The sequence below is a fragment of the Miscanthus floridulus genome, chromosome 14 (assembly GCF_019320115.1).
Source record: "Miscanthus floridulus cultivar M001 chromosome 14, ASM1932011v1, whole genome shotgun sequence".
Classification (NCBI taxonomy): domain Eukaryota; kingdom Viridiplantae; phylum Streptophyta; class Magnoliopsida; order Poales; family Poaceae; genus Miscanthus; species Miscanthus floridulus.
In genome coordinates, this window is record NC_089593.1 from 88,862,716 (window position 1) to 88,881,025 (window position 18,310).

General features: G+C 52.1%; 1 protein-coding gene and 1 pseudogene across 1 annotated transcript; one reads left to right on the forward strand and one right to left on the reverse strand.

The window, feature by feature from the left end:
• Window positions 1-1,790: 1,790 nt before the first annotated feature.
• LOC136505525 (protein NUCLEAR FUSION DEFECTIVE 4-like) lies at window positions 1,791-3,795 on the forward strand (annotated as a pseudogene).
• Window positions 3,796-8,826: 5,031 nt separating this feature from the next.
• Window positions 8,827-10,712, reverse strand: LOC136505739 (protein NUCLEAR FUSION DEFECTIVE 4-like). Its single transcript, XM_066500883.1, has one exon. The coding sequence runs from the start codon at window positions 10,662-10,664 to the stop codon at window positions 8,958-8,960; it is 1,707 nt and encodes a 568-aa protein (XP_066356980.1). The 5' UTR covers window positions 10,665-10,712; the 3' UTR covers window positions 8,827-8,957.
• Window positions 10,713-18,310: the final 7,598 nt, after the last annotated feature.

Genomic DNA, 18,310 nt, shown 5'->3' on the forward strand with positions numbered 1-18,310 from the left:
CTTGGGTTATGATATTGATCCATTGAATCCTAGTAAAAAGATCTATCATGTTGTGCATCAGAGATGTGCTTGCCATATAATTAATTTGATTGTTAAATCTAGTTTGAAAAGGCTTAAACCACACATAGAGGTTTTTAGGACTGCAATTAACTTTCTGAATTCATCTAATCATCGCATTGCATAATTCAAAAACTACTGCATTGCTAAGGGTATGAGGCCTCGTAAATTTGCTTTGGATATGGATGTTAGATGGAACTCAACCTACCTTATGCTAAAACATCTCATGCCATATAGATCTGTGTTTTCTGTGTTCATCAATTCTCAGTCTGGCTGTCCTCTATTGAATGAACAACATTGGTACATTGCTGACAAGGTATTACAGTTCCTTGAGTTGTTCTATGATTCAACTGTTGTACTTTCTGGTGTTTATTACCCCACTAGTCCTTTGGTACTGCATCACATACTTGAGATTGCATCCCATCTGCATGAATTTGAACATGATAATACTCTTGCTGCTGTAGTTGTGCCAATGAAGAATAAATTTCTTAAGTATTGAAAGAATATACCACTGTTATACTCTTTTGCATTTATTCTGGACCCAAGGGCTAAGTTGAAAGGTCTGGGAAATGTGCTTGACTTGCTTGCTCTAAGTAACAATATGAGTTACATTGATTACTTTGCTGAAGTTAAATCTAAGTTGCATAAACTCTATGACAAGTATGAATCTAAGTTTGGTGCTGCTAGGCCAGCTAGAACCACCCATCCATCTGGACTGACAGGTAAGAGAAAGCAGGTATGGGACAAAATTTTTGGAGGATCAGTTTCTTCTGGTCCTTCAAGTGCATCTGCAGGATCTATTGTGCCTCCTGGTCTCTCTAAGCTCACTGTTTACCTTGACAGTAACAATGTTGTGGCATATGATGATGACTTTGATATCCTCAATTGGTGGCATGAGCATAAACTAACCTATCCAGTTCTCCGTACCTTGACTAAAGATATTATGACGGTTCCTGTATCAACTACTTCTTCGGAGTCTACCTTTAGTCTTACTGGCAGGATCATTGAGGAGCGGCGACGGCAATTGGCCGCGGACAGCGTGGAGATGCTAATATGTGTCAAAGACTAGGAGCTAGGTGAATCCGGTGGACAGCACACTGTGGAGGACAAATAGCTATAATAGTACTTCAAAGAGCAGTACATTGATGATGAAGCTGGTGGATCATCTACTGCTGGTGATGGTTGACTGCTGAGAGCTGAGAGCCTGAGAGGCTGTGAGTGCGACTTTAGTTGTGAGAGTTGTAACATTTGAGCTAGCTGGTTTGTAATAACTTTGAACGATTTAAACATTTTAATTTATTGAGCTGGTCGTACTCTTTTCCTTTCTAGGGTTTTATCTCACGAGGTGTGAGTTTTACCTGGAAAGGTTTTTAATGAGACGACATTGCATAAACAGCTTAAATCTTTTGTCATCTGGTGTTTCTGTGATTGTTGAATATGAATATGTGAACATGTGATTGTGCTGTTTGAAATATGGTGTTTACTGTGTAACGGGCTATGGGCTGGCCCGATGGACCAGTGGGCCGTGGGCTCAACGGGCTAGCACGGCCCGATATTCGGCCCACGGACCGTGCCTGGGCCGTCCACCAGGCACGGTGGACTGTTCAGGCACGGCCCGGTGGCCCGGCGGGCCAAAAGGGCCCGAGCCCGATCGGGCCGTGCCTGGCCCGGGCTCGGGCCGTGCTGGCCCGTTGCTCATCTTTATCCATCCCCATCCACATCGCCCACTCATCTTGGCGCCGGCCGCGGCGTTCGCGGCGCAGGTGGTGCGGGGGCGGTGGTTCATGGCGTATGGGTCCTTCCTCATCATGTCGGCCGCGGGCGCCACCTACATCTTCGCCATCTACTCCAAGGACATCAAGTCGACGCTCGGGTACACGCAGGAGCAGCTCAACACCGTGGGCTTCTTCAAGGACGTGGGCGCCAACGTCGGCATCCACGCGGGCCTCGTCGCCGAGCTCGCCCCGCCCTGGCTCGTCCTCGCCCTCGGCGGATACCTCATGCTCTACCTCTCCGTCACGGGCCGTGTCCACCGGACCCCGCCGCTCTGGCTCGTGTGCCTCTACATCGCCGTCGGCGCCAACTCCCAGGCGTTCGCCAACACCGGCGCGCTCGTCACCTGCGTCAAGAACTTCCCCGAGAGCCGCGGCGTCATGCTTGGACTCCTCAAGGGCTTCGTCGGCCTCAGCGGCGCCATCTTCACCCAGCTCTACCTCGCCTTCTACGGCCCCGGCGGCGGCGGTGACACTAGGCCGCTCATCCTCCTCGTCGGATGGCTCCCCGCTGCCGTCTCCGTCGCCTTCCTCGCAACCATCCGGATCGTACGCGCGCCGCCGCGGTCTCCCGTTACTGCACGCCGGGAGTACCGCGCATTCTGCGCCTTCCTCTACGTGTCGCTCGCGCTCGCTGCCTACCTCCTGGTCGCCATCGTCCTCCAGAAGCGGTCCCGCTTCACACGGGCAGAGTACGCCGCCAGCGCCGCCGTCGTGTTCCTGATGCTGCTGCTTCCGCTCGGAATCGTCCTGAGCGAGGAGGCCGTGCTGTTCAAGGCCAACATCACCAACACGCCTGAATCCCAAGCGCGTGCTGCACCCACGGCGGCTCTGCCGTGGCCACGAAACAGACACCTGCAGCACCAGTACCACCACCAGCGACGACGGCAGGCCAAAGGCTGCTGCTTTCGCTGCGTCCGCCGCCGCGCGGCGAGGACTACACGATCCTGCAGGCGCTGGTGAGCGTCGACATGCTGCTGCTGTTCACGGCGACGGTGTTCGGGGTGGGCGGCACGCTGACGGCCATCGACAACATGGGCTAGATCGGGGAGTCGCTGGGTTACCCGCAGCGCAGCGTGGCCACCTTCGTCTCCCTCATCAGCATCTGGAACTACCTGGGCCGCGTCACCGCGGGGTTCGCCTCGGAGGGCTGCTGTCCCGGCACCGCATCCCGCGGCCGCTGCTGGTGGCCGGCGTGCTGCTCCTCACGGTCCCAGGCCACCTGCTCATCGCGTTCGGCGTGCCGGGGTCGCTGTACGCGGCGTCGGTGCTGGTGGGGTTCTGCTTCGGCGCCGCGTACCCGATGATCCTGGCCATCATCTCCGAGCTCTTCGGGCTCAGGTACTACTCCACGCTCTACAACGTCGGCAACGTGGCCAGCCCCGTGGGCTCCTACATCCTCAACGTCCGCGTCGCCGGCCGGATGTACGACCGGGAGGCCGCGCGGCAGGGCGCCATCGTCGTGACCGGGAACGCCGGCGGCGTCACGTGCGTCGGCAAGCGCTGCTACAGGGAGTCGTTCCTGGTCGTCGCGGCGGTCGCGCTGGCGCTGGCGTGGAGGACGCGGGCGTTCTACGCGGGGGACATCTACGCGAGGTTCAAGGAGGGGGCCACTGGCACGGGAGCGAGTGGTAACCGCGTCCGCGTCGGAGAGGACGAGGATGCCTCGGCGGCGGAGTCCGTGTCCAAGGAGCAGGCCAAGGTGGACGCACGCGACGCCCGTGACACTTCGAGTTGAGCGAGACTGATATGGATGGAGATTGGAGGTGTCAGATGATCAAAGCAAGCTACGCGACACACACTAGTTAACTGCAGACTGAATCCACAGTGACAGTGGTAGTTCGGGATTCGAGTCTTTCGACTGGGAGCTGGCTAAAGCCTAAAGATTGGATTTTTAGTTATTGCTTGGCATTTAGGTTGTTTGATTGACACCGATGGTTGATGTTGGATTGAGAATCTGGTAGCTTTACCATTGACAGTTTGACACTGTTCTGGTCTACACTTCTACTGCAGTATGCAGAACAGAGCAGAAGAAGTTCGTTAAATAAATTAGAACATGCAAATCAACAAAATTAATAAACATATAAACACAAAGTCTAAGGAACAATTTTTTTGATAATATGCTAATAGCTGAGCAAAATTTTTTGTTTTGAATTCGATGGCTCCATAAATAAGAGCATGCATATACTCAATCTGAAATTCAACATAAGCATGACCCAATGGAAGGCTGAAAATGTTGGGAACAATAGCATACACTTATCATTAGTGCATCTATCAAGGGTCCAAACCTTGGAGGGGTCGATCTGCGTTGTGTCAGCTGCAGAACAACTGGACCTGATAACTGATATATTTTAGTCACCTCTCTTTTCATCCTAGCCTGCAAAAGTTTACCATGAAATTTTCTTACTGCTAGCTATTTTGTCAGCGCTAAAACTGTGCACAAACCATGGTCACAGAAGAGCTGTTCTTTTTAGCATATTGACATGGCACTCACAATCCAATCAATTAATTGGAAGTAAAAGAGCTACTTCAGGATAGGCACAAAATAAATTGGAAGGTGACCAGAATAATCTGAAAAGGCCCTTGCACTTTGTAGCCCGGACACTTGTCTGCAGCTACAGGCAGCATCATACCATTGTGCCAATTAGAACCAAAATTAGGCATGTTCGCTTCGCTGAAAAAAGGCGAAACACTGTTATAACTGATTTGTTGGGAGAGAAAAACACTGTTTCGGCTGAAAAAATAAACTGAAAAAACGGATTATAAGAGAAGCGAACAAAGCCTCAGAGAATGTAAAAAGAATATGTACTTCTATGACCGTAACTTTCAACTTTGGCCTGCGAGAATGTTCTTTCTGTTTCGTTAACAATTAGTACCCAGAAGAGTGATAAAAATAACCTGAGGAAGATGGAGTCTTATACAATAGGCACCAGGTATGGAGAAAACAAAAACAAAAAGAAAGGTTAGAGCATAGGCAGATTAACTGAGTAGCAGGGCAAATAGAGAATCTTGTGTAATGACCGGGATACTATGAAGCGTAGAACAGAGTAATCCTTCGGAATCAGTAGAACTCCTTTGAGATCAACCACACGGAACACAGATGTAGCAGCACAGCTCCGGGTGGCTCCGGCTCCTCCTCTCATTTCCTGTAGCATCACTGTTTGACACTGGAGGAGCCAGAGCTACAAGGAGCTGTGCCAAACAGCCCCGTAGCAAGAGCTGGCGTGACCAAATACACCAAATTAGGAGAACCGAAGGTATAAAAAAAATAGAAAGAGAGGCTAGAGCATAGGCAGATTACCCGAGGAGCAGGCAAACCGAAGATCCTGTGTGATGACAGGGATAGTATGAAACGTAGAACAGATATTAATCATTCGAGACCAGTAAAACTCATGTGAGATCAACCAGACTGATCACAAACTTAGAAGGAGCTAGCGTGACAAAGAAAGCACAAATACACCAAATTAGTAGAACTGAAGGAAAAAAAAAATAAAAAAAAAACTGTAGTGGACCAAAAAAATGCAAGGAGAAAGTAAAAGCTAAGGCATTAATTCTGTGTAAAAAGCCAAAGCTGTAAACAAAATAAAGATGCGAACATGTATATGACTAAGAAGACGCTACAAATATAGCGAGCACAGCTATAGCTGCGGTATCAGTTCTCTGTCCAAACATAAGGATGCAACACATAACTAACACATATACATGTATCTGAGGCAGGAGCACTTTGTACTGGCAGCATAAATCCTTCGGCGTGCCGATCCCTTGTAGGTCTCAGGCGGCGACGGCCATCATCACAGTAGCATGCAGCCGGCTATCAGGCAAGCAGGTTCGCCACGCGGCCAGTAGCTGTTTCACCGTGCGCCAGCACCAGCAGACAGTACCATGCATGCAGTAGAGCAGCCGGCCAAGAGCATTACTTCAATACACATATACACGGGAGGAACTATATCGTCGGAGTTCACCGACGGCAATCCCGGCACCACGAGCGAGCATAGCACTGCGAGCGACGCCAATCCCGCCGGGCACGGCAATCCCGGCGGGCACAGGCGTCGGAGATCTTCTCGCGAGCGAGCGACGGCAATCCTGGTGGCGCTGGGCGGTAGGAGACGGCGTGCGATGGCCCAAAGACGAACCGCGGCAAAAAAAAAATCGCGACAGGGAGGAGGAGACGGCGTGGGGAATCGCGAGGAGGGCGCATTTTTACGAACGATGGAGGCCGGTTTGTCAAGTGCCGAAGGGATATGCGGTACTCTTGGAAATGAGTTTTTCTCTCTTTTTCTCCAAAAAACATAGATGAGGAAGGGATATGGGACACTCTTGGACATGCTCTAACAGACATGGACACTGAGTAACCTACCAAGAACCCGAAAACATGTTTCTCACTGCGTGCATCCTGTATGTAGTAAAAGAACAGTAAGACCCATGAACCAGATTGAGACCAAGATCGAGAAGGAGGGGACACGAACCTTAGTGTCAGGAGGTCGGTGAGGTATTCGAGGACGGCGGCGAGGTAGAACTGCTAGATCCCCAAGCTTGGCGGAGGAGATGAGGATGAGGGCGACATCTGGACGTCGCTTCCACACCGGGCCCGCCCACGCCCCAAGTGCCGTCACTGTGGCCACCTCTCCGTCCTGATCCGCGTGGTCAGCCGCCGGCAAGGCCCACTGACCCGGGCAGCCGCCACCGTCGTCGCATCAGCCATCATAGGTGCCGGCAGGTCTGGCCGCCGCATCTGCCCCCGTGGCCGCCTGGGGAAAGGAAGAGAAAAAAATGCGACTCGTTCGTGCAGCCACATGCAGGGCCAGGTGCCGCATCCACCCGTGTTGCCACCGGGGGAGAGGAAGCGCCGTCGGTCAGGGAGAGGAAGACAGAGGTGAGGAAGCAGGGGTCGCAGGCGGCGGAGTCGAAGGCGAAGCTGCGGCACCGATGCGGAGCTGTGGTCTTTGGAGACAACAGCGGTCGTGAAGAAGTCAGGTTGAGGTCTGGGTCCAAGAAGCCTCTGGAGACAACAATGCGTGCACACCTGCCTGCTCACACCTGCCTGCTGCTAGATACCAACTTTAAATAGGGGAACAGTAAAGCTAGATGGAAAACTAAAGATTTGATTTGTTGGGAAATAGTGAAACAGTAACTTTGAACAGTGGAATAGTAAAGTTGGATGGAAAACTAAAGATTTGATTTGATTTGATATGATTCTATGGGGGCGTTGTGTGACCAGTTGACCACCATAACATCACCGAAGGGAAGAAGACTAGAGACAGATAACGATAAATAATGCAATTCTAGTTTTCTCAAACTTAAGATACTTTAGCTTAGTACTATATTAGAGAATTGTGTCTTTTCCCGGATGAAAGAGAGTATACATGATGGTTCACATTAGGTACGGGTATAGAGTGAATAGATCTATTAAAACTACTTGCGGGATATGCATCAATTATGTTGTATGTAAACTGGGTGATGTTTGGTTTATGCCTTGGAAACAGGAACTCCAATGTAATCAGATAGCGTTGCGACCTGTTCGTTGCAGTTCAAGGGACAACGAAATTTGTTTGGTTAGCTCATGTAATCAGGTAGTCGAAGAGGAAAGGAACAACAACATCATCGACATGGACTGTAGACACCGGAGCCATGAAGGAATCGCGATGACTCGTGGGCGAGAGAGGTGCGGATGAGCAGAGGGAGCCCGCGAGAGAATCGCGATACCTCGCGTAGGGGCAATCGAATGGATGGGAAGGGAACAAATGTTGGTTCTAGAGCGGTATCGAAGTTCTATAGGGCCATATCGGATGTCGCTGTTAATGGATACGGGCTGCCCTAACCAAATACAAGATTATGCTATCAGTTCACGTCGTTGGATGACAGGCAAAAATATCCAAACCAAACAATACCTTGGTGTTAAGCATCCCTTAATCCTATGAAGAAACAAGCCTTTTGAACTAGCAAAACTTTTCAAGTCGAGTTTTTTTATAACTTTGAACGTAGTTATGAGATTATACTCAAATTTTCAAACATTCAATGATGGATCCTAGATTCTAAACTGAAATACTCAGGCTCTTTGGCAGAGCCAACTCCTCCTGCAACATCAACTGTAGCTATACTATTCACAAGAGCCGTTTCTCTCACTCCTAACGAAAATGAACTAGAAGCCCAAAGAAGCCACGTTTTGTGGCTCCTCCGGCTATGGTACCGTAGCATGAAGCTGGAGTGAAAGGAACACCTGCTAAACAAAGCCTAGAACTCTATTTTTGTTTACAAGCAAAGAAACTCAAATTCTAAATCCAATTCCAAACTTCCGACTAAATCTACAACTCTAACTCACCTCAAAGTTTCGTCTCAATTTTAGATCTTACAGTTCAGATTCCTCAATTCTTTACTCAAATAATGAGCTGTTCATCTCACACTGTTGGCTCTGAACAGAAAAAAAAAACCCGATGAGGACCTTCTGTTGTAGAGATGCATGAACAACATGGTGGAGCTAAAAACAAGTGGAAAGTTTCAAGAGGCACTAGCTGTGCATGGACCATGTTCAACAGTTCAAGCACCAAGATTCAAATGAAATCGTACAAAAAATCATCATTCTATGAATGTGATGACAACTGACATTGAACCATCACCACGAAAGGGCGGAGTTACACATGGCAGGACATGGAGAAAAGGGATGATTACTGACTTTATGTATGCACTCGTTGACCTACTTTCAAAGTGCGGTTTTAGCGTCTAGCCGTCTTATTCAGAAACACGCCTTTTCTACTCGAAAATCAGAGAATTTGAACTAGCAAAATTTCTTGCCCCGTTAAACCCAAATGAAATGTTTCAGAAGTTCATTGAGCTTGGTGTTGTGGGGGGACTGCCCATCAAAACCTAAAAGCATTCGCTCTTCCGTTTGAAACCACGAGAAGAATTCAACTCAAATCTTAAATCGCGAGTTAGGTGTTGCACGCGTTTATGAAGCCAAAAAAAGAAAAGATTTGAACTTGGAGGTAAGGATTCATATCTTTCTGCACAGTGGCAGATTTGCAGTAGAGTATCGACTACGCATCGATTGGATTTGGATCATACAGAGTATCATATTTCGAATTCTAATAATAACTTGTTCAACTATTCCTTGGGTTCTACTTCTACTTGTACTTAGTCTTCACCAGCAATGGCATTAGCACCACCACCACCACTACAAGTTCGTCCCGCCTTGAACTTGGCGTAGATGTCTCCCGCGTAGAACTCCCGAGTCCTCCATGCGAGCGCCAGCGTCACCGCGGCCGCGGCCACGGTGACCGCCGTGATGACCAAGAAGGACTCCCTGTAGCACCGGACGCCAATGCACGTGACCCCCTTCCCCTGCCGCGCCGCCTCGCGGTCGTACATGCGGCCGGCGACGCGGACGTTGAGGACGTACGACGCCAGGGGGCTAGCCGTGCCGCAGAAGTTGTACAAGGTGGAGTAGTACCTGAGCCCGAATAGCTCCGACACGCAGGCGAGGATGAGCGGCTGCGCGCCGCCGAAGCAGAACCCGATCACCACCGACGCCACGTACAGCGACCCGGGCACGCCGAACGCGATGAGCAGGTGGCCCGGCACGGTGAGCAGGAGCACGCCGGCCAGGATGAGCGGCCGCGGGAGGCGGTGCCGGGACAGAAGGGCCTCCGAGGCGAACCCAGCGGTGACGCGGCCGAGGTAGTTCCAGATGCTGATGAGGGAGACGAAGGTGGCGACGCTCCGCCGCGGGTACCCCAGCGACTCGCCGATCTGGCCCATGTTGTTGATGGTCGTCAGCGTGCCGCCCACGCCGAACACCGTCGCCGTGAACAGCAGCAGCATGTCCACGCTCACCAGCGCCTGCAGGATCGTGTAGTCCTCGCCGCGCGGCGGCGGACGAAGCGAAATCAGCAACCTTTGACCCGCCATCGACGTCGCGGGCGGGGGTGCCGGCGGCTGCTTCGCGTCTACAGTGACCTCCGGGGACAACTCCGGCGATGACTCTGCCTGCGCTTCGTCGGGCGTGTTCTTGGACAGAGCAGCCTCCTCGCGCAGGACGGTGGCGAAGCCAGGGAGGAGGAGCATGGACAGCACGACGGCGGCGCTGACGCCGTACTCTGCCCGCGTGAAATGGAACCGCTTCTGCAGGACGATGGCGACCAGGAGGTAGGCGGCGAGCGCGAGCGACAGGTAGAGGAAGGCGCAGAAGGCGCGGTACTCCCGGCGTACCGCGACGGGAGAGCGCGGCGCGCGTATGATCCGGATGGTGCCGAGGAAGGCGACGGAGACGGCGGCGGGGAGCCATCCGACGAGGAGGATGAGCGGCCTGGTGTCGCCGCCGCCTCCGGGGCCGTAGAAGGCGAGGTAGAGCTGGGTGAAGACGGCGCCGCTGAGGCCGACGAAGCCCTTGAGGAGGCCGAGCATGACGCCCCGGCTCTCGGGGAAGTTCTTGACGCAGGTGACGAGCGCGCCGGTGTTGGCGAAGGCCTGGGAGTTGGCACCGACAGCGATGTAGAGGCAGACGAGCCAGAGCGGCGGGGCCGGGCGGACGCGGCCCGTGACGGAGAGGTAGAGCATGAGGTAGCCGCCGAGGTTCATGGCGGCGCCGACGGCGAGGACGAGCCAGGGCGGGGCGAGCTCGGCGATGAGGCCGGCGTGGATGCCGACGTTGGCGCCCACGTCCTTGAAGAATCCCACGGTGTTGAGTTGCTCCTGCGTGTAACCCAGCGTCGACTTGATGTCCTTGGAGTAGATGGCGAAGATGTAGGTGGCGCCGGCGGCCGACATGATGAGGAAGGAGCCGTACGCCATGAACCACCGCCCGCGCAGCACCTGCGCCGCGAACGCCGTCGCTGTGGCCATGGGTGGCTGCGGGGTGGCTGTCGCAGTCGCAGCAGAGTGCGTGCTTTGTTCTAAGGATGGCACCGTAATTATATTGGGAAAAAAAAATGCAGCAGCTAGTTCAAAGTTTGTACTTGGTGGGAGATGCATGCAGCAGTTAGCGCGTGCTTCTTTCTAGTTTAATTAACTTTTTTTACCGGGGCATGCATGCGTGACAGTGCATGGATAGGTGAGTGGAAAACTTAAGAAAGATAAGATTGAATTTTAGACCAAAAAAAGTTGGCACCTGTCTTGTTTGCCTGTTTACAATAGTCTCCTTGAATCGTGCATTAGCCTAAGCAACCTGTCACTTAGCACTGCCATGGGTGATTATTTTTTCATTGGCATTTGGGAGGCTACAAGCTACAAGTAGTCGTATACCCCTTGCTAACCTGGCCCCTGATCAATCGAAACATGACAGAATTGCTACTAGTTTGATTTTATAGGGCTCTGTTTTTTCAGTTTTGGTCTTGATGCACGTTTAATTTACTAGACGTCGTCGTCGATCATTGCGTGCAGCTTGATTCCGGCATAGGCGCATAGCAGTGGGTCAGCGTGCAGGGCATGAAATGGCTGTACCTGTCAGGAGTCTCCAAGAACTGAGATTTACCAACCAATCACTCCCTTTTTCTCGAACGTGCACTGTAGCACGTATTTCATTAAGAGGAAGCAGAGAACATCCAAACAAATACACGACGCAGCTACGAGAGAACCCTCGTAGCACAGGTTACAAACCACGAAGCAACACATAGTTGACACAGAGGAGTCGCAAGTAATCCCAAGATTACCGACGCGAACCCAAGACAACGAGGAACACAGCAAGAAAACAAGAGAAAAAAAGCCAGAAACTAAGCTATGCCTGCTACAAGAGATACATCCGCACAATGGTCGCCAACCAGGAGGGTCCAGCCGCGGTGGCAAACCTCAAGCAACCAGGAAGTCGCGAGGTAGAACCGCCAGTGACCAGGTAGCCACTGCGAAGGAGACAACGAGCTCCAGAGCCTCCAGCGACCAGGTAGTCGCGAGGTCAAACCGCCAGTGACCAGGTAGCCACTGCGAAGGAGACGTCGTACCGGTGACCAGGTAGCCACTGCGAGGGAGACGTCGTAGAAAGCCTCAAGCGACCAGGTAGTCGCGAGGTCAAACCGCCAGTGACCAGGTAGCCACTGCGAAGTGCGACGACACCAACATCCGAGCTGGACGGACCAAAGTGAAGAGGAGAGAAGCACATCAGGCACAACACAAGGTAGAGCGGCTCCGACAGACCAAATCGGCCTCCACACCACCACAGCATGACAGGGCACCACCCTCCAAGCGACGCCTCCAAATCCGAGGGAGAGGGCCCTCCGATAAACGCTTCCAAGGAAGAGAACGACGCCCAAAGGCGTCGCCGTTATCGACCCAACAAATGGGTATAGCTTTCGCCATGGCACCTCATCCATGCCGACGAACCGTGAGAGTCAAGTGTGCCCGCTCGACCGACATCAGCCTCGCCACCATGACGCTGCAGATACGCGAAAACGAGCAGGACGACGCCATCCACGCCACCACGGCGTCGACGACGCACAGCCAGAGCAGCCGCCCACACCACCACGATGTATGACAGCGCACGCTACTGGCCACACCACCCTCATCTCCGTCCGCCCCGCACTGCCAAACACCCCACCCTACGAGCACCGGAGTCGGAGGAGTGTTGACGCAGCCGGAGAAGACCGACGGAGCCTTTGCTGCTCGTCCGGCGGTAGACGCGGGAACCACCCAACGGCGGCTCCAACAGCAGTCTCCGGGGGAGGCGCACGCGCCGCAGGCCGTGGCCGCAGCAGCGCCGCTCGCCAGCACCAGCCGCCGCGCCACCTGGCCCCACCAGCGTGCACGCCGGCGGGCGGAGCCGAGTCAGGGGCGGGGGCCGCCGGATCTGAGCCAGGGGACACGGATCCGGTGCAATGTGGACGGGATCCGGTGTGTGATGGTCGCTGCCGGCCGACCTTGGCCGCACCAGAACGCGAAACCCACCGGCCAAGAGGCCCTTGACGCCGCCGCCCGATGCGTCGTCGCCTAGAGCCGCCCAGGCGCACCCTGCTGCCGCACCCGCAGATCCGGCCATGGGGCCGCCGGATCCGGGCGAGGGAGCAGCCCCTGCGACCATGCAGCTTCAGCCGTCGCGAGCCCAACACCGAGGAGAGGAGAGGAAGGCTGCGGGGGAAAAGAAGGGGAACGCGGAAAGGGCCTCGCCGCCGCCGTCCTTGCGGCCGCACGGACTCCGGGCAGCACGCTCGAGCGGCGGCGAGGCTGGCGGAGGCGCTGGGGGGAGCGCGCCAGATTTTTTTTCCAATCACTCCCTTTGTATTCCGTTGCCTAAAAAATTCTCTCATAATGGCGTTAGCAAGTGTCCACGATCTATACTAAGTACGACTCAGTTATGTTAATGCAGGTGCATCTGGCACCATTAAGGTATATTTTGTAGTGATGGCATCAGCTGCAAAAATGACAAGTGAAGCATCTGCAGAAACCTGAATGAGTTCAGCATCTGAAGACTGAAGGTCTACCAAACCGTTTTCCTTCTCTTCAGTATTCGTGAGAAGCAGATGCTTACATTGTTACTACATTGTGACAAGTGCTGGATTCACCTCTTATATATAGGAGTAGTTGACAAAAATAGGTAAAATCTTATGGATACACCTCTTATACACACAGCTAGAGAGTGGACTCTAGAGCATCTTCGAGAGATTAGCTAGATTTAGGGTGTGTTTAGTTCGCGAAATGAAAATTTTTGGATGTCACATTAGGTGTTTCGGGGATGTCGGAAGGGGTTTTCGGATACTAATAAAAAAAACTAATTACATAGCTCGCCTGGAAACTGCGAGACGAATTTATTAAGCCTAATTAACCCATCATTAGCGCATGTTGGTTAATGTAGCATTTATGGCTAATCATGGCCTAATTAGGCTTAAAACATTCGTCTCGCGATTTCCAACCAAACTGTGTAATTAGTTTTTTTTTTCGTCTATATTTAATACTCCATGCATGTGCCGCAAGATTCGATGTGATACTTTAGCGTGAAAATTTTTAGGAACTAAACATGGCCTTACTGATTGAGCTACTTGTACCCAGTGGCGGAGCTAGAACCAAAACATAGGGGGGGCTAATTTGCCAATAAAATCCATAAGTACATAGGAAGTAGAGAAATTTGTCTTACTAGTTACTACTTATAATCATGCTACAGTAAACAAAATGCAGTTGACTGTGTAGTTTATCACTCAATCAGCCACTTATAGTTTATATATCCTATCGATTTTAGTCTAGAAGAAAAAAAAAAGGACAATCAATAAGAAATCAAACATACTACATACATGTATGTATGGCTGTAAGCCTGTAGCCTGTACGTAGAGCAGCAAAGGGCTGATGCAGAGGAGTAGAAGACTGCTGTGTGGGAGACGGAGCTGACGCTAGCTGCTGATTGACGGCCGGCCGTCTAGGCCTCGCCGGTCACTGGCTGAGGCACAGACTCGACGACTCGCCGCTCGCGGACGCAGAAGGCAGCCGGATATGACGGTCTCGCAGAGAATTGGGGCTTGCGGGTTCCGAGCGTTGGGTGCTGCTGCCTGCTGATTTGCTGTGCTGGACAATTTGGACTGAATATTATATGGGCTTCTTCAGAAATTCACAGAGGCAAGGGGGGGCCAGAGCCCTCTATGGCCCCAACGTGGCTCCGCCACTGCTTGTACCCTCCATATTTAAAAGTGCCACGTTGTCAGGATTTTTCTGATCGACGAGACCTTCTTTTTCACGCGTGGGCTTCGACTTCTGCTCGTCCAGTCTCTTGGCGAGCGTCTGCTGCCGACGAGATTGGCTAGGCACAGCTTGAGGAAGGGGCACAGTCGCCCAGCCATCAGGGCACGCAGGGAGCCTGCGACATCCAGCCGGCCGCACGGCTTCAGAAGTGCTCGAGGGCCTGTGGCGGGATCGTGTTCGCGCGAAAGAAGGGGCAAAACACGTGAAGGAGCTGCTTGGCGCAGAAAAAGGCCGGATGGCGAGCCGCACAGGCTATCATCCATGCATGGAGACCGGAATTTCAAGGATAACGGGCTGCCAAATTTGGAGAGCCATCTACGGAGTCGGTTGAAGACAACTTTTTCCTAATAATAGCCATATTTACATTTACAAAATGATTTACCTAGTCTCTCAGAGATGCTCTTAGGAGGAGAACATGCTTACTAACTTTATGTATGGGCTCATTGACCTAAACAACCTACTTTCAAAGTGGGGTTTTAGCGTCTAACCACCTATCCGGAAACACGCCTTTTCAACTCGAAAGTCAGAGATTTGAACTAGCAAAGCTTCTTGCCCTGTGTTAAACCCAAATGAAACCATTTAGAAATTTATTGAGCTTGGTGTTGGGACTACCAGACTGCCATCGAAACCTAAAACCATTAGCTCTTCCGCTTGAAACCACCAGAAGAATTCAACTCAAATCCTAAATCACGAGTTAGGTGTTGCACACGTTTGTGAAACAAAACAAACAAAAAACAGATTTGAACTTGGAGGTAAGGATTCATATCTTCCTGTACAATGGCAGATTCACAGTAGAGCATTGGTTGGATTTAGGTCATATCATAGGATGAAAAACCTTCCGGATAGCTCTAACCTCCCCTCGAGCTCCCCAACGGGCGACTCGGGGGGTGACCTGCCAGCGCAGCCGAAGCCCCCTTCCTGCCACCCCTCTGGCTGCCATCGTCGCCCTCCGGCGAGCGGCGACGGTGGCCCACGGCAATGCCCAAAAGAAGGCTCCCATTCGTAGTCCACCACCCACCTCCTCCTCCGCTTCCCCCCCACCCCTCCTCTTCCCCTGCAGCTCCGGCGGATTGAGCGGCCAGCAAAGCGGATCCGAGAGTTCTGGTGCTAGATCTTGCGCCCCATCCCATGATCTGGAGGCTAGTGCGGTAGCGGCCTTGCCCCTGGTCGGTGCAGCGACAGCCCACCCTTCTCCCCTCTGATTGGGTGGTGGCCGATGGGGCGGATTCAGGTCCTCTAGGGCTGGATCTTGTGCGTACTGCCTCGGTTATGGGAGGGTGGCGCAGTGACGGTGGCCTTGGCACTGGTCAGTGTGGTGCCCCATGGTGCCACTTGGCTCACCCGCTGGCTCCCTCCTCTTCCGATTGTGGGTGGCTGGCGGGGCGAACCTGGGTCCTCTTATGCTGGATCTTTTGGCGCTGACACCGGCGACGACCTTTGCATTGGTCGGCGGTGCCCTTCAGCGTGGTGCATAGCTCCCCTTGCATGGTGGCCGGTGGGTTGGTGCGAGCGGCAGATCATGAGCGCGGGTGAAAGCTCTAGTTTGGTTTTGGTAAATTAATAAAACCCTAAGTGCTAACCTAGTTCATCTAAATGATCATGAGATAGGTAGCACTATTCCAAGTGGTGGAGCAATGGTGAAGATCATGATGATGGTGTGGTGATCATGATGATCAAGTGCTTGGACTTGGAAAAGAAGAAAGAGAAAACAAAAAGCTCAAGGCAAATGTGAAATTTAATAGGAGCTTTTTAGTTTAGTGATCGAGACACTTAGCGAGTGCGATCACATTTAGGATCGATAGCCGTACTATTAAGAGGGGTAAAACTCGTATCGAAATACGGCTATCAAAGTACCACTAGATGTTCTAACTCATTGCACATGCATTTAGATCTAGTGGAGAGCTAACACCCTTGAAAATGTTTGTGAAAATATGCTAACACACGTGCAAAAGGTGATACATTTGGTGGTTGGCACATTTGAGCAAGGGTGGAGAAGTTGATAAAGTAAAGGAGGTGATTGTCACTGTGAAACAGTGATCGGACGCAGGTCACGTAGTGACCGGACTCAAGGGAGCAACGTCTGGTCAATTATAGATGAAGTTGGCGCGCTCGGGCTCTATTGTTGAAGTGACTGGACGCTAGATCAAAATGTGACCAGACGCGACAGTGGTGAGTTCGGTCAGAAGAAGCCGAGCCAACTTAACCTAGGGTATTGAATTGGACGTTGAGCTGGGTCTGGTCGAGGTAGACCGGACGCGTTCGATCGAGAAAATGCGGCTCTCGATGCTCTCTGGAAGTGACTGAACTCCATATATTGGAGCGTCCGGTCATTCCATCGGTGTGTCCAGTCGCTGGGTGTTGGTGCGCAGGCACGTGAGGACCTAACGCGGGCATGGTGCGTCCGGTCAGTTTGCCTGCGCGTCCGGTCGTGACTTAGGCGTTGCACTGAGTCACTTGACAGTTGAGATCGTGCGGATGTTGTTGAACGTGGGAGACACGTGGACGGCGATCGGTGACCAGACGCTGGGGCTGGTGTGTCTGGTCGATCAGACCGGCGCGTCCGGTCGCCCCGAGTTGGGCTGCAGTGAGAGCCTAACGTCTCTATTTTGAGGGGACGCCTATATAAGGCGTTTGGCTGCTCAAGCTCACTCTCTTGGCCATTTGCATTGACATAGCAACCTTATGAGCTTAGCCAAAGCCCTCCCACTCATCTCCATCATAGATTCATCATCTTTGTGAGATTGGGAGTGAATCCAAGTACATTGCTTGAGTGATTGCATCTAGAGGCACTTGGTATTCGTGTTTCGCTGCGGTTTTCGCTTGTTACTCTTGGTGGTTGCCGCCATCTAGACGGCTTAGAGCAGCGAGGATCGTCGAACGGAGGTTGGTGATTGTCTCCGGCTCCGATCATGGTGATTATGAGGGGTTCTTGACCTTTCCCCAGCGGAGAGCCAAAAGGTATCCTAGTGGATTGCTCATGGCTTGTGTGATCCTCATCTTGTGTTGGTTGTGCGGCACCCTATTGAGGGTTTGGCGTGTAATGCCAATTAATGTGTGAACCTCCAAGTGAGTGTATCGCCACAACGGGGACTAGTTTGCCGGCAAGCAAGTGAATCTCGGTGAAAAATCATTGTGTCATCTCTTGTCACCGGGATTCTATTGTGATTGATTGGCTTCATCTTGTGATTAGCACACCTCACTACACGGCGGTATAAACATCTCAACCACTTGTATATTACATTCATAGTGTAGCTAAGCTCTTTAGTGTAATTAGTTTTGAGAGCTAGCTTGTGTCGTATCTAGTGGTTAGTCTCTTTAGTTAGTCATTGAGAGCTCACTAACTTAGTGTAGTGACATAGCTTTTGTGTACCTAGAGATCATAGAAACTAGAATTGTGGTAGGTGGCTTGCATTTTAGTAGGCTAGCGCAACATTCGTTTCGCCTCATAATTGTCTAACCACTTTATTTGGTGTTGTTGTAGAAATTTTTATAGGCTATTCACCCCCCTCTAGCCATTAGGACCTTTCCGCGGGGTGGCTCCCCTCGCTCCATGGTGGCTGCAGCGGTCATGGTGTGGCGGCTGCAGCAGTCATGGTGCAGCTTCGTGGTCGTCTATGTCCTCGGAGGCGGTGGTGCAGGCACTCCAGGTGCTTCGGGTGGTCGTGTTGAGTGCCTGCGTTTGTGGATGTATAGTCTCCAGGTGAAAACCCTACATGATTTTTGCTCTAGGCCGGCGGTGGTGGCGCAGTCTGCGCCATCTATCTTGTTGGAGGCATCATCGAAGTCTCTGTTCGTTGGGACGAAAGTCCTACTCTTGTGCTTCTCCCAACGTTGTT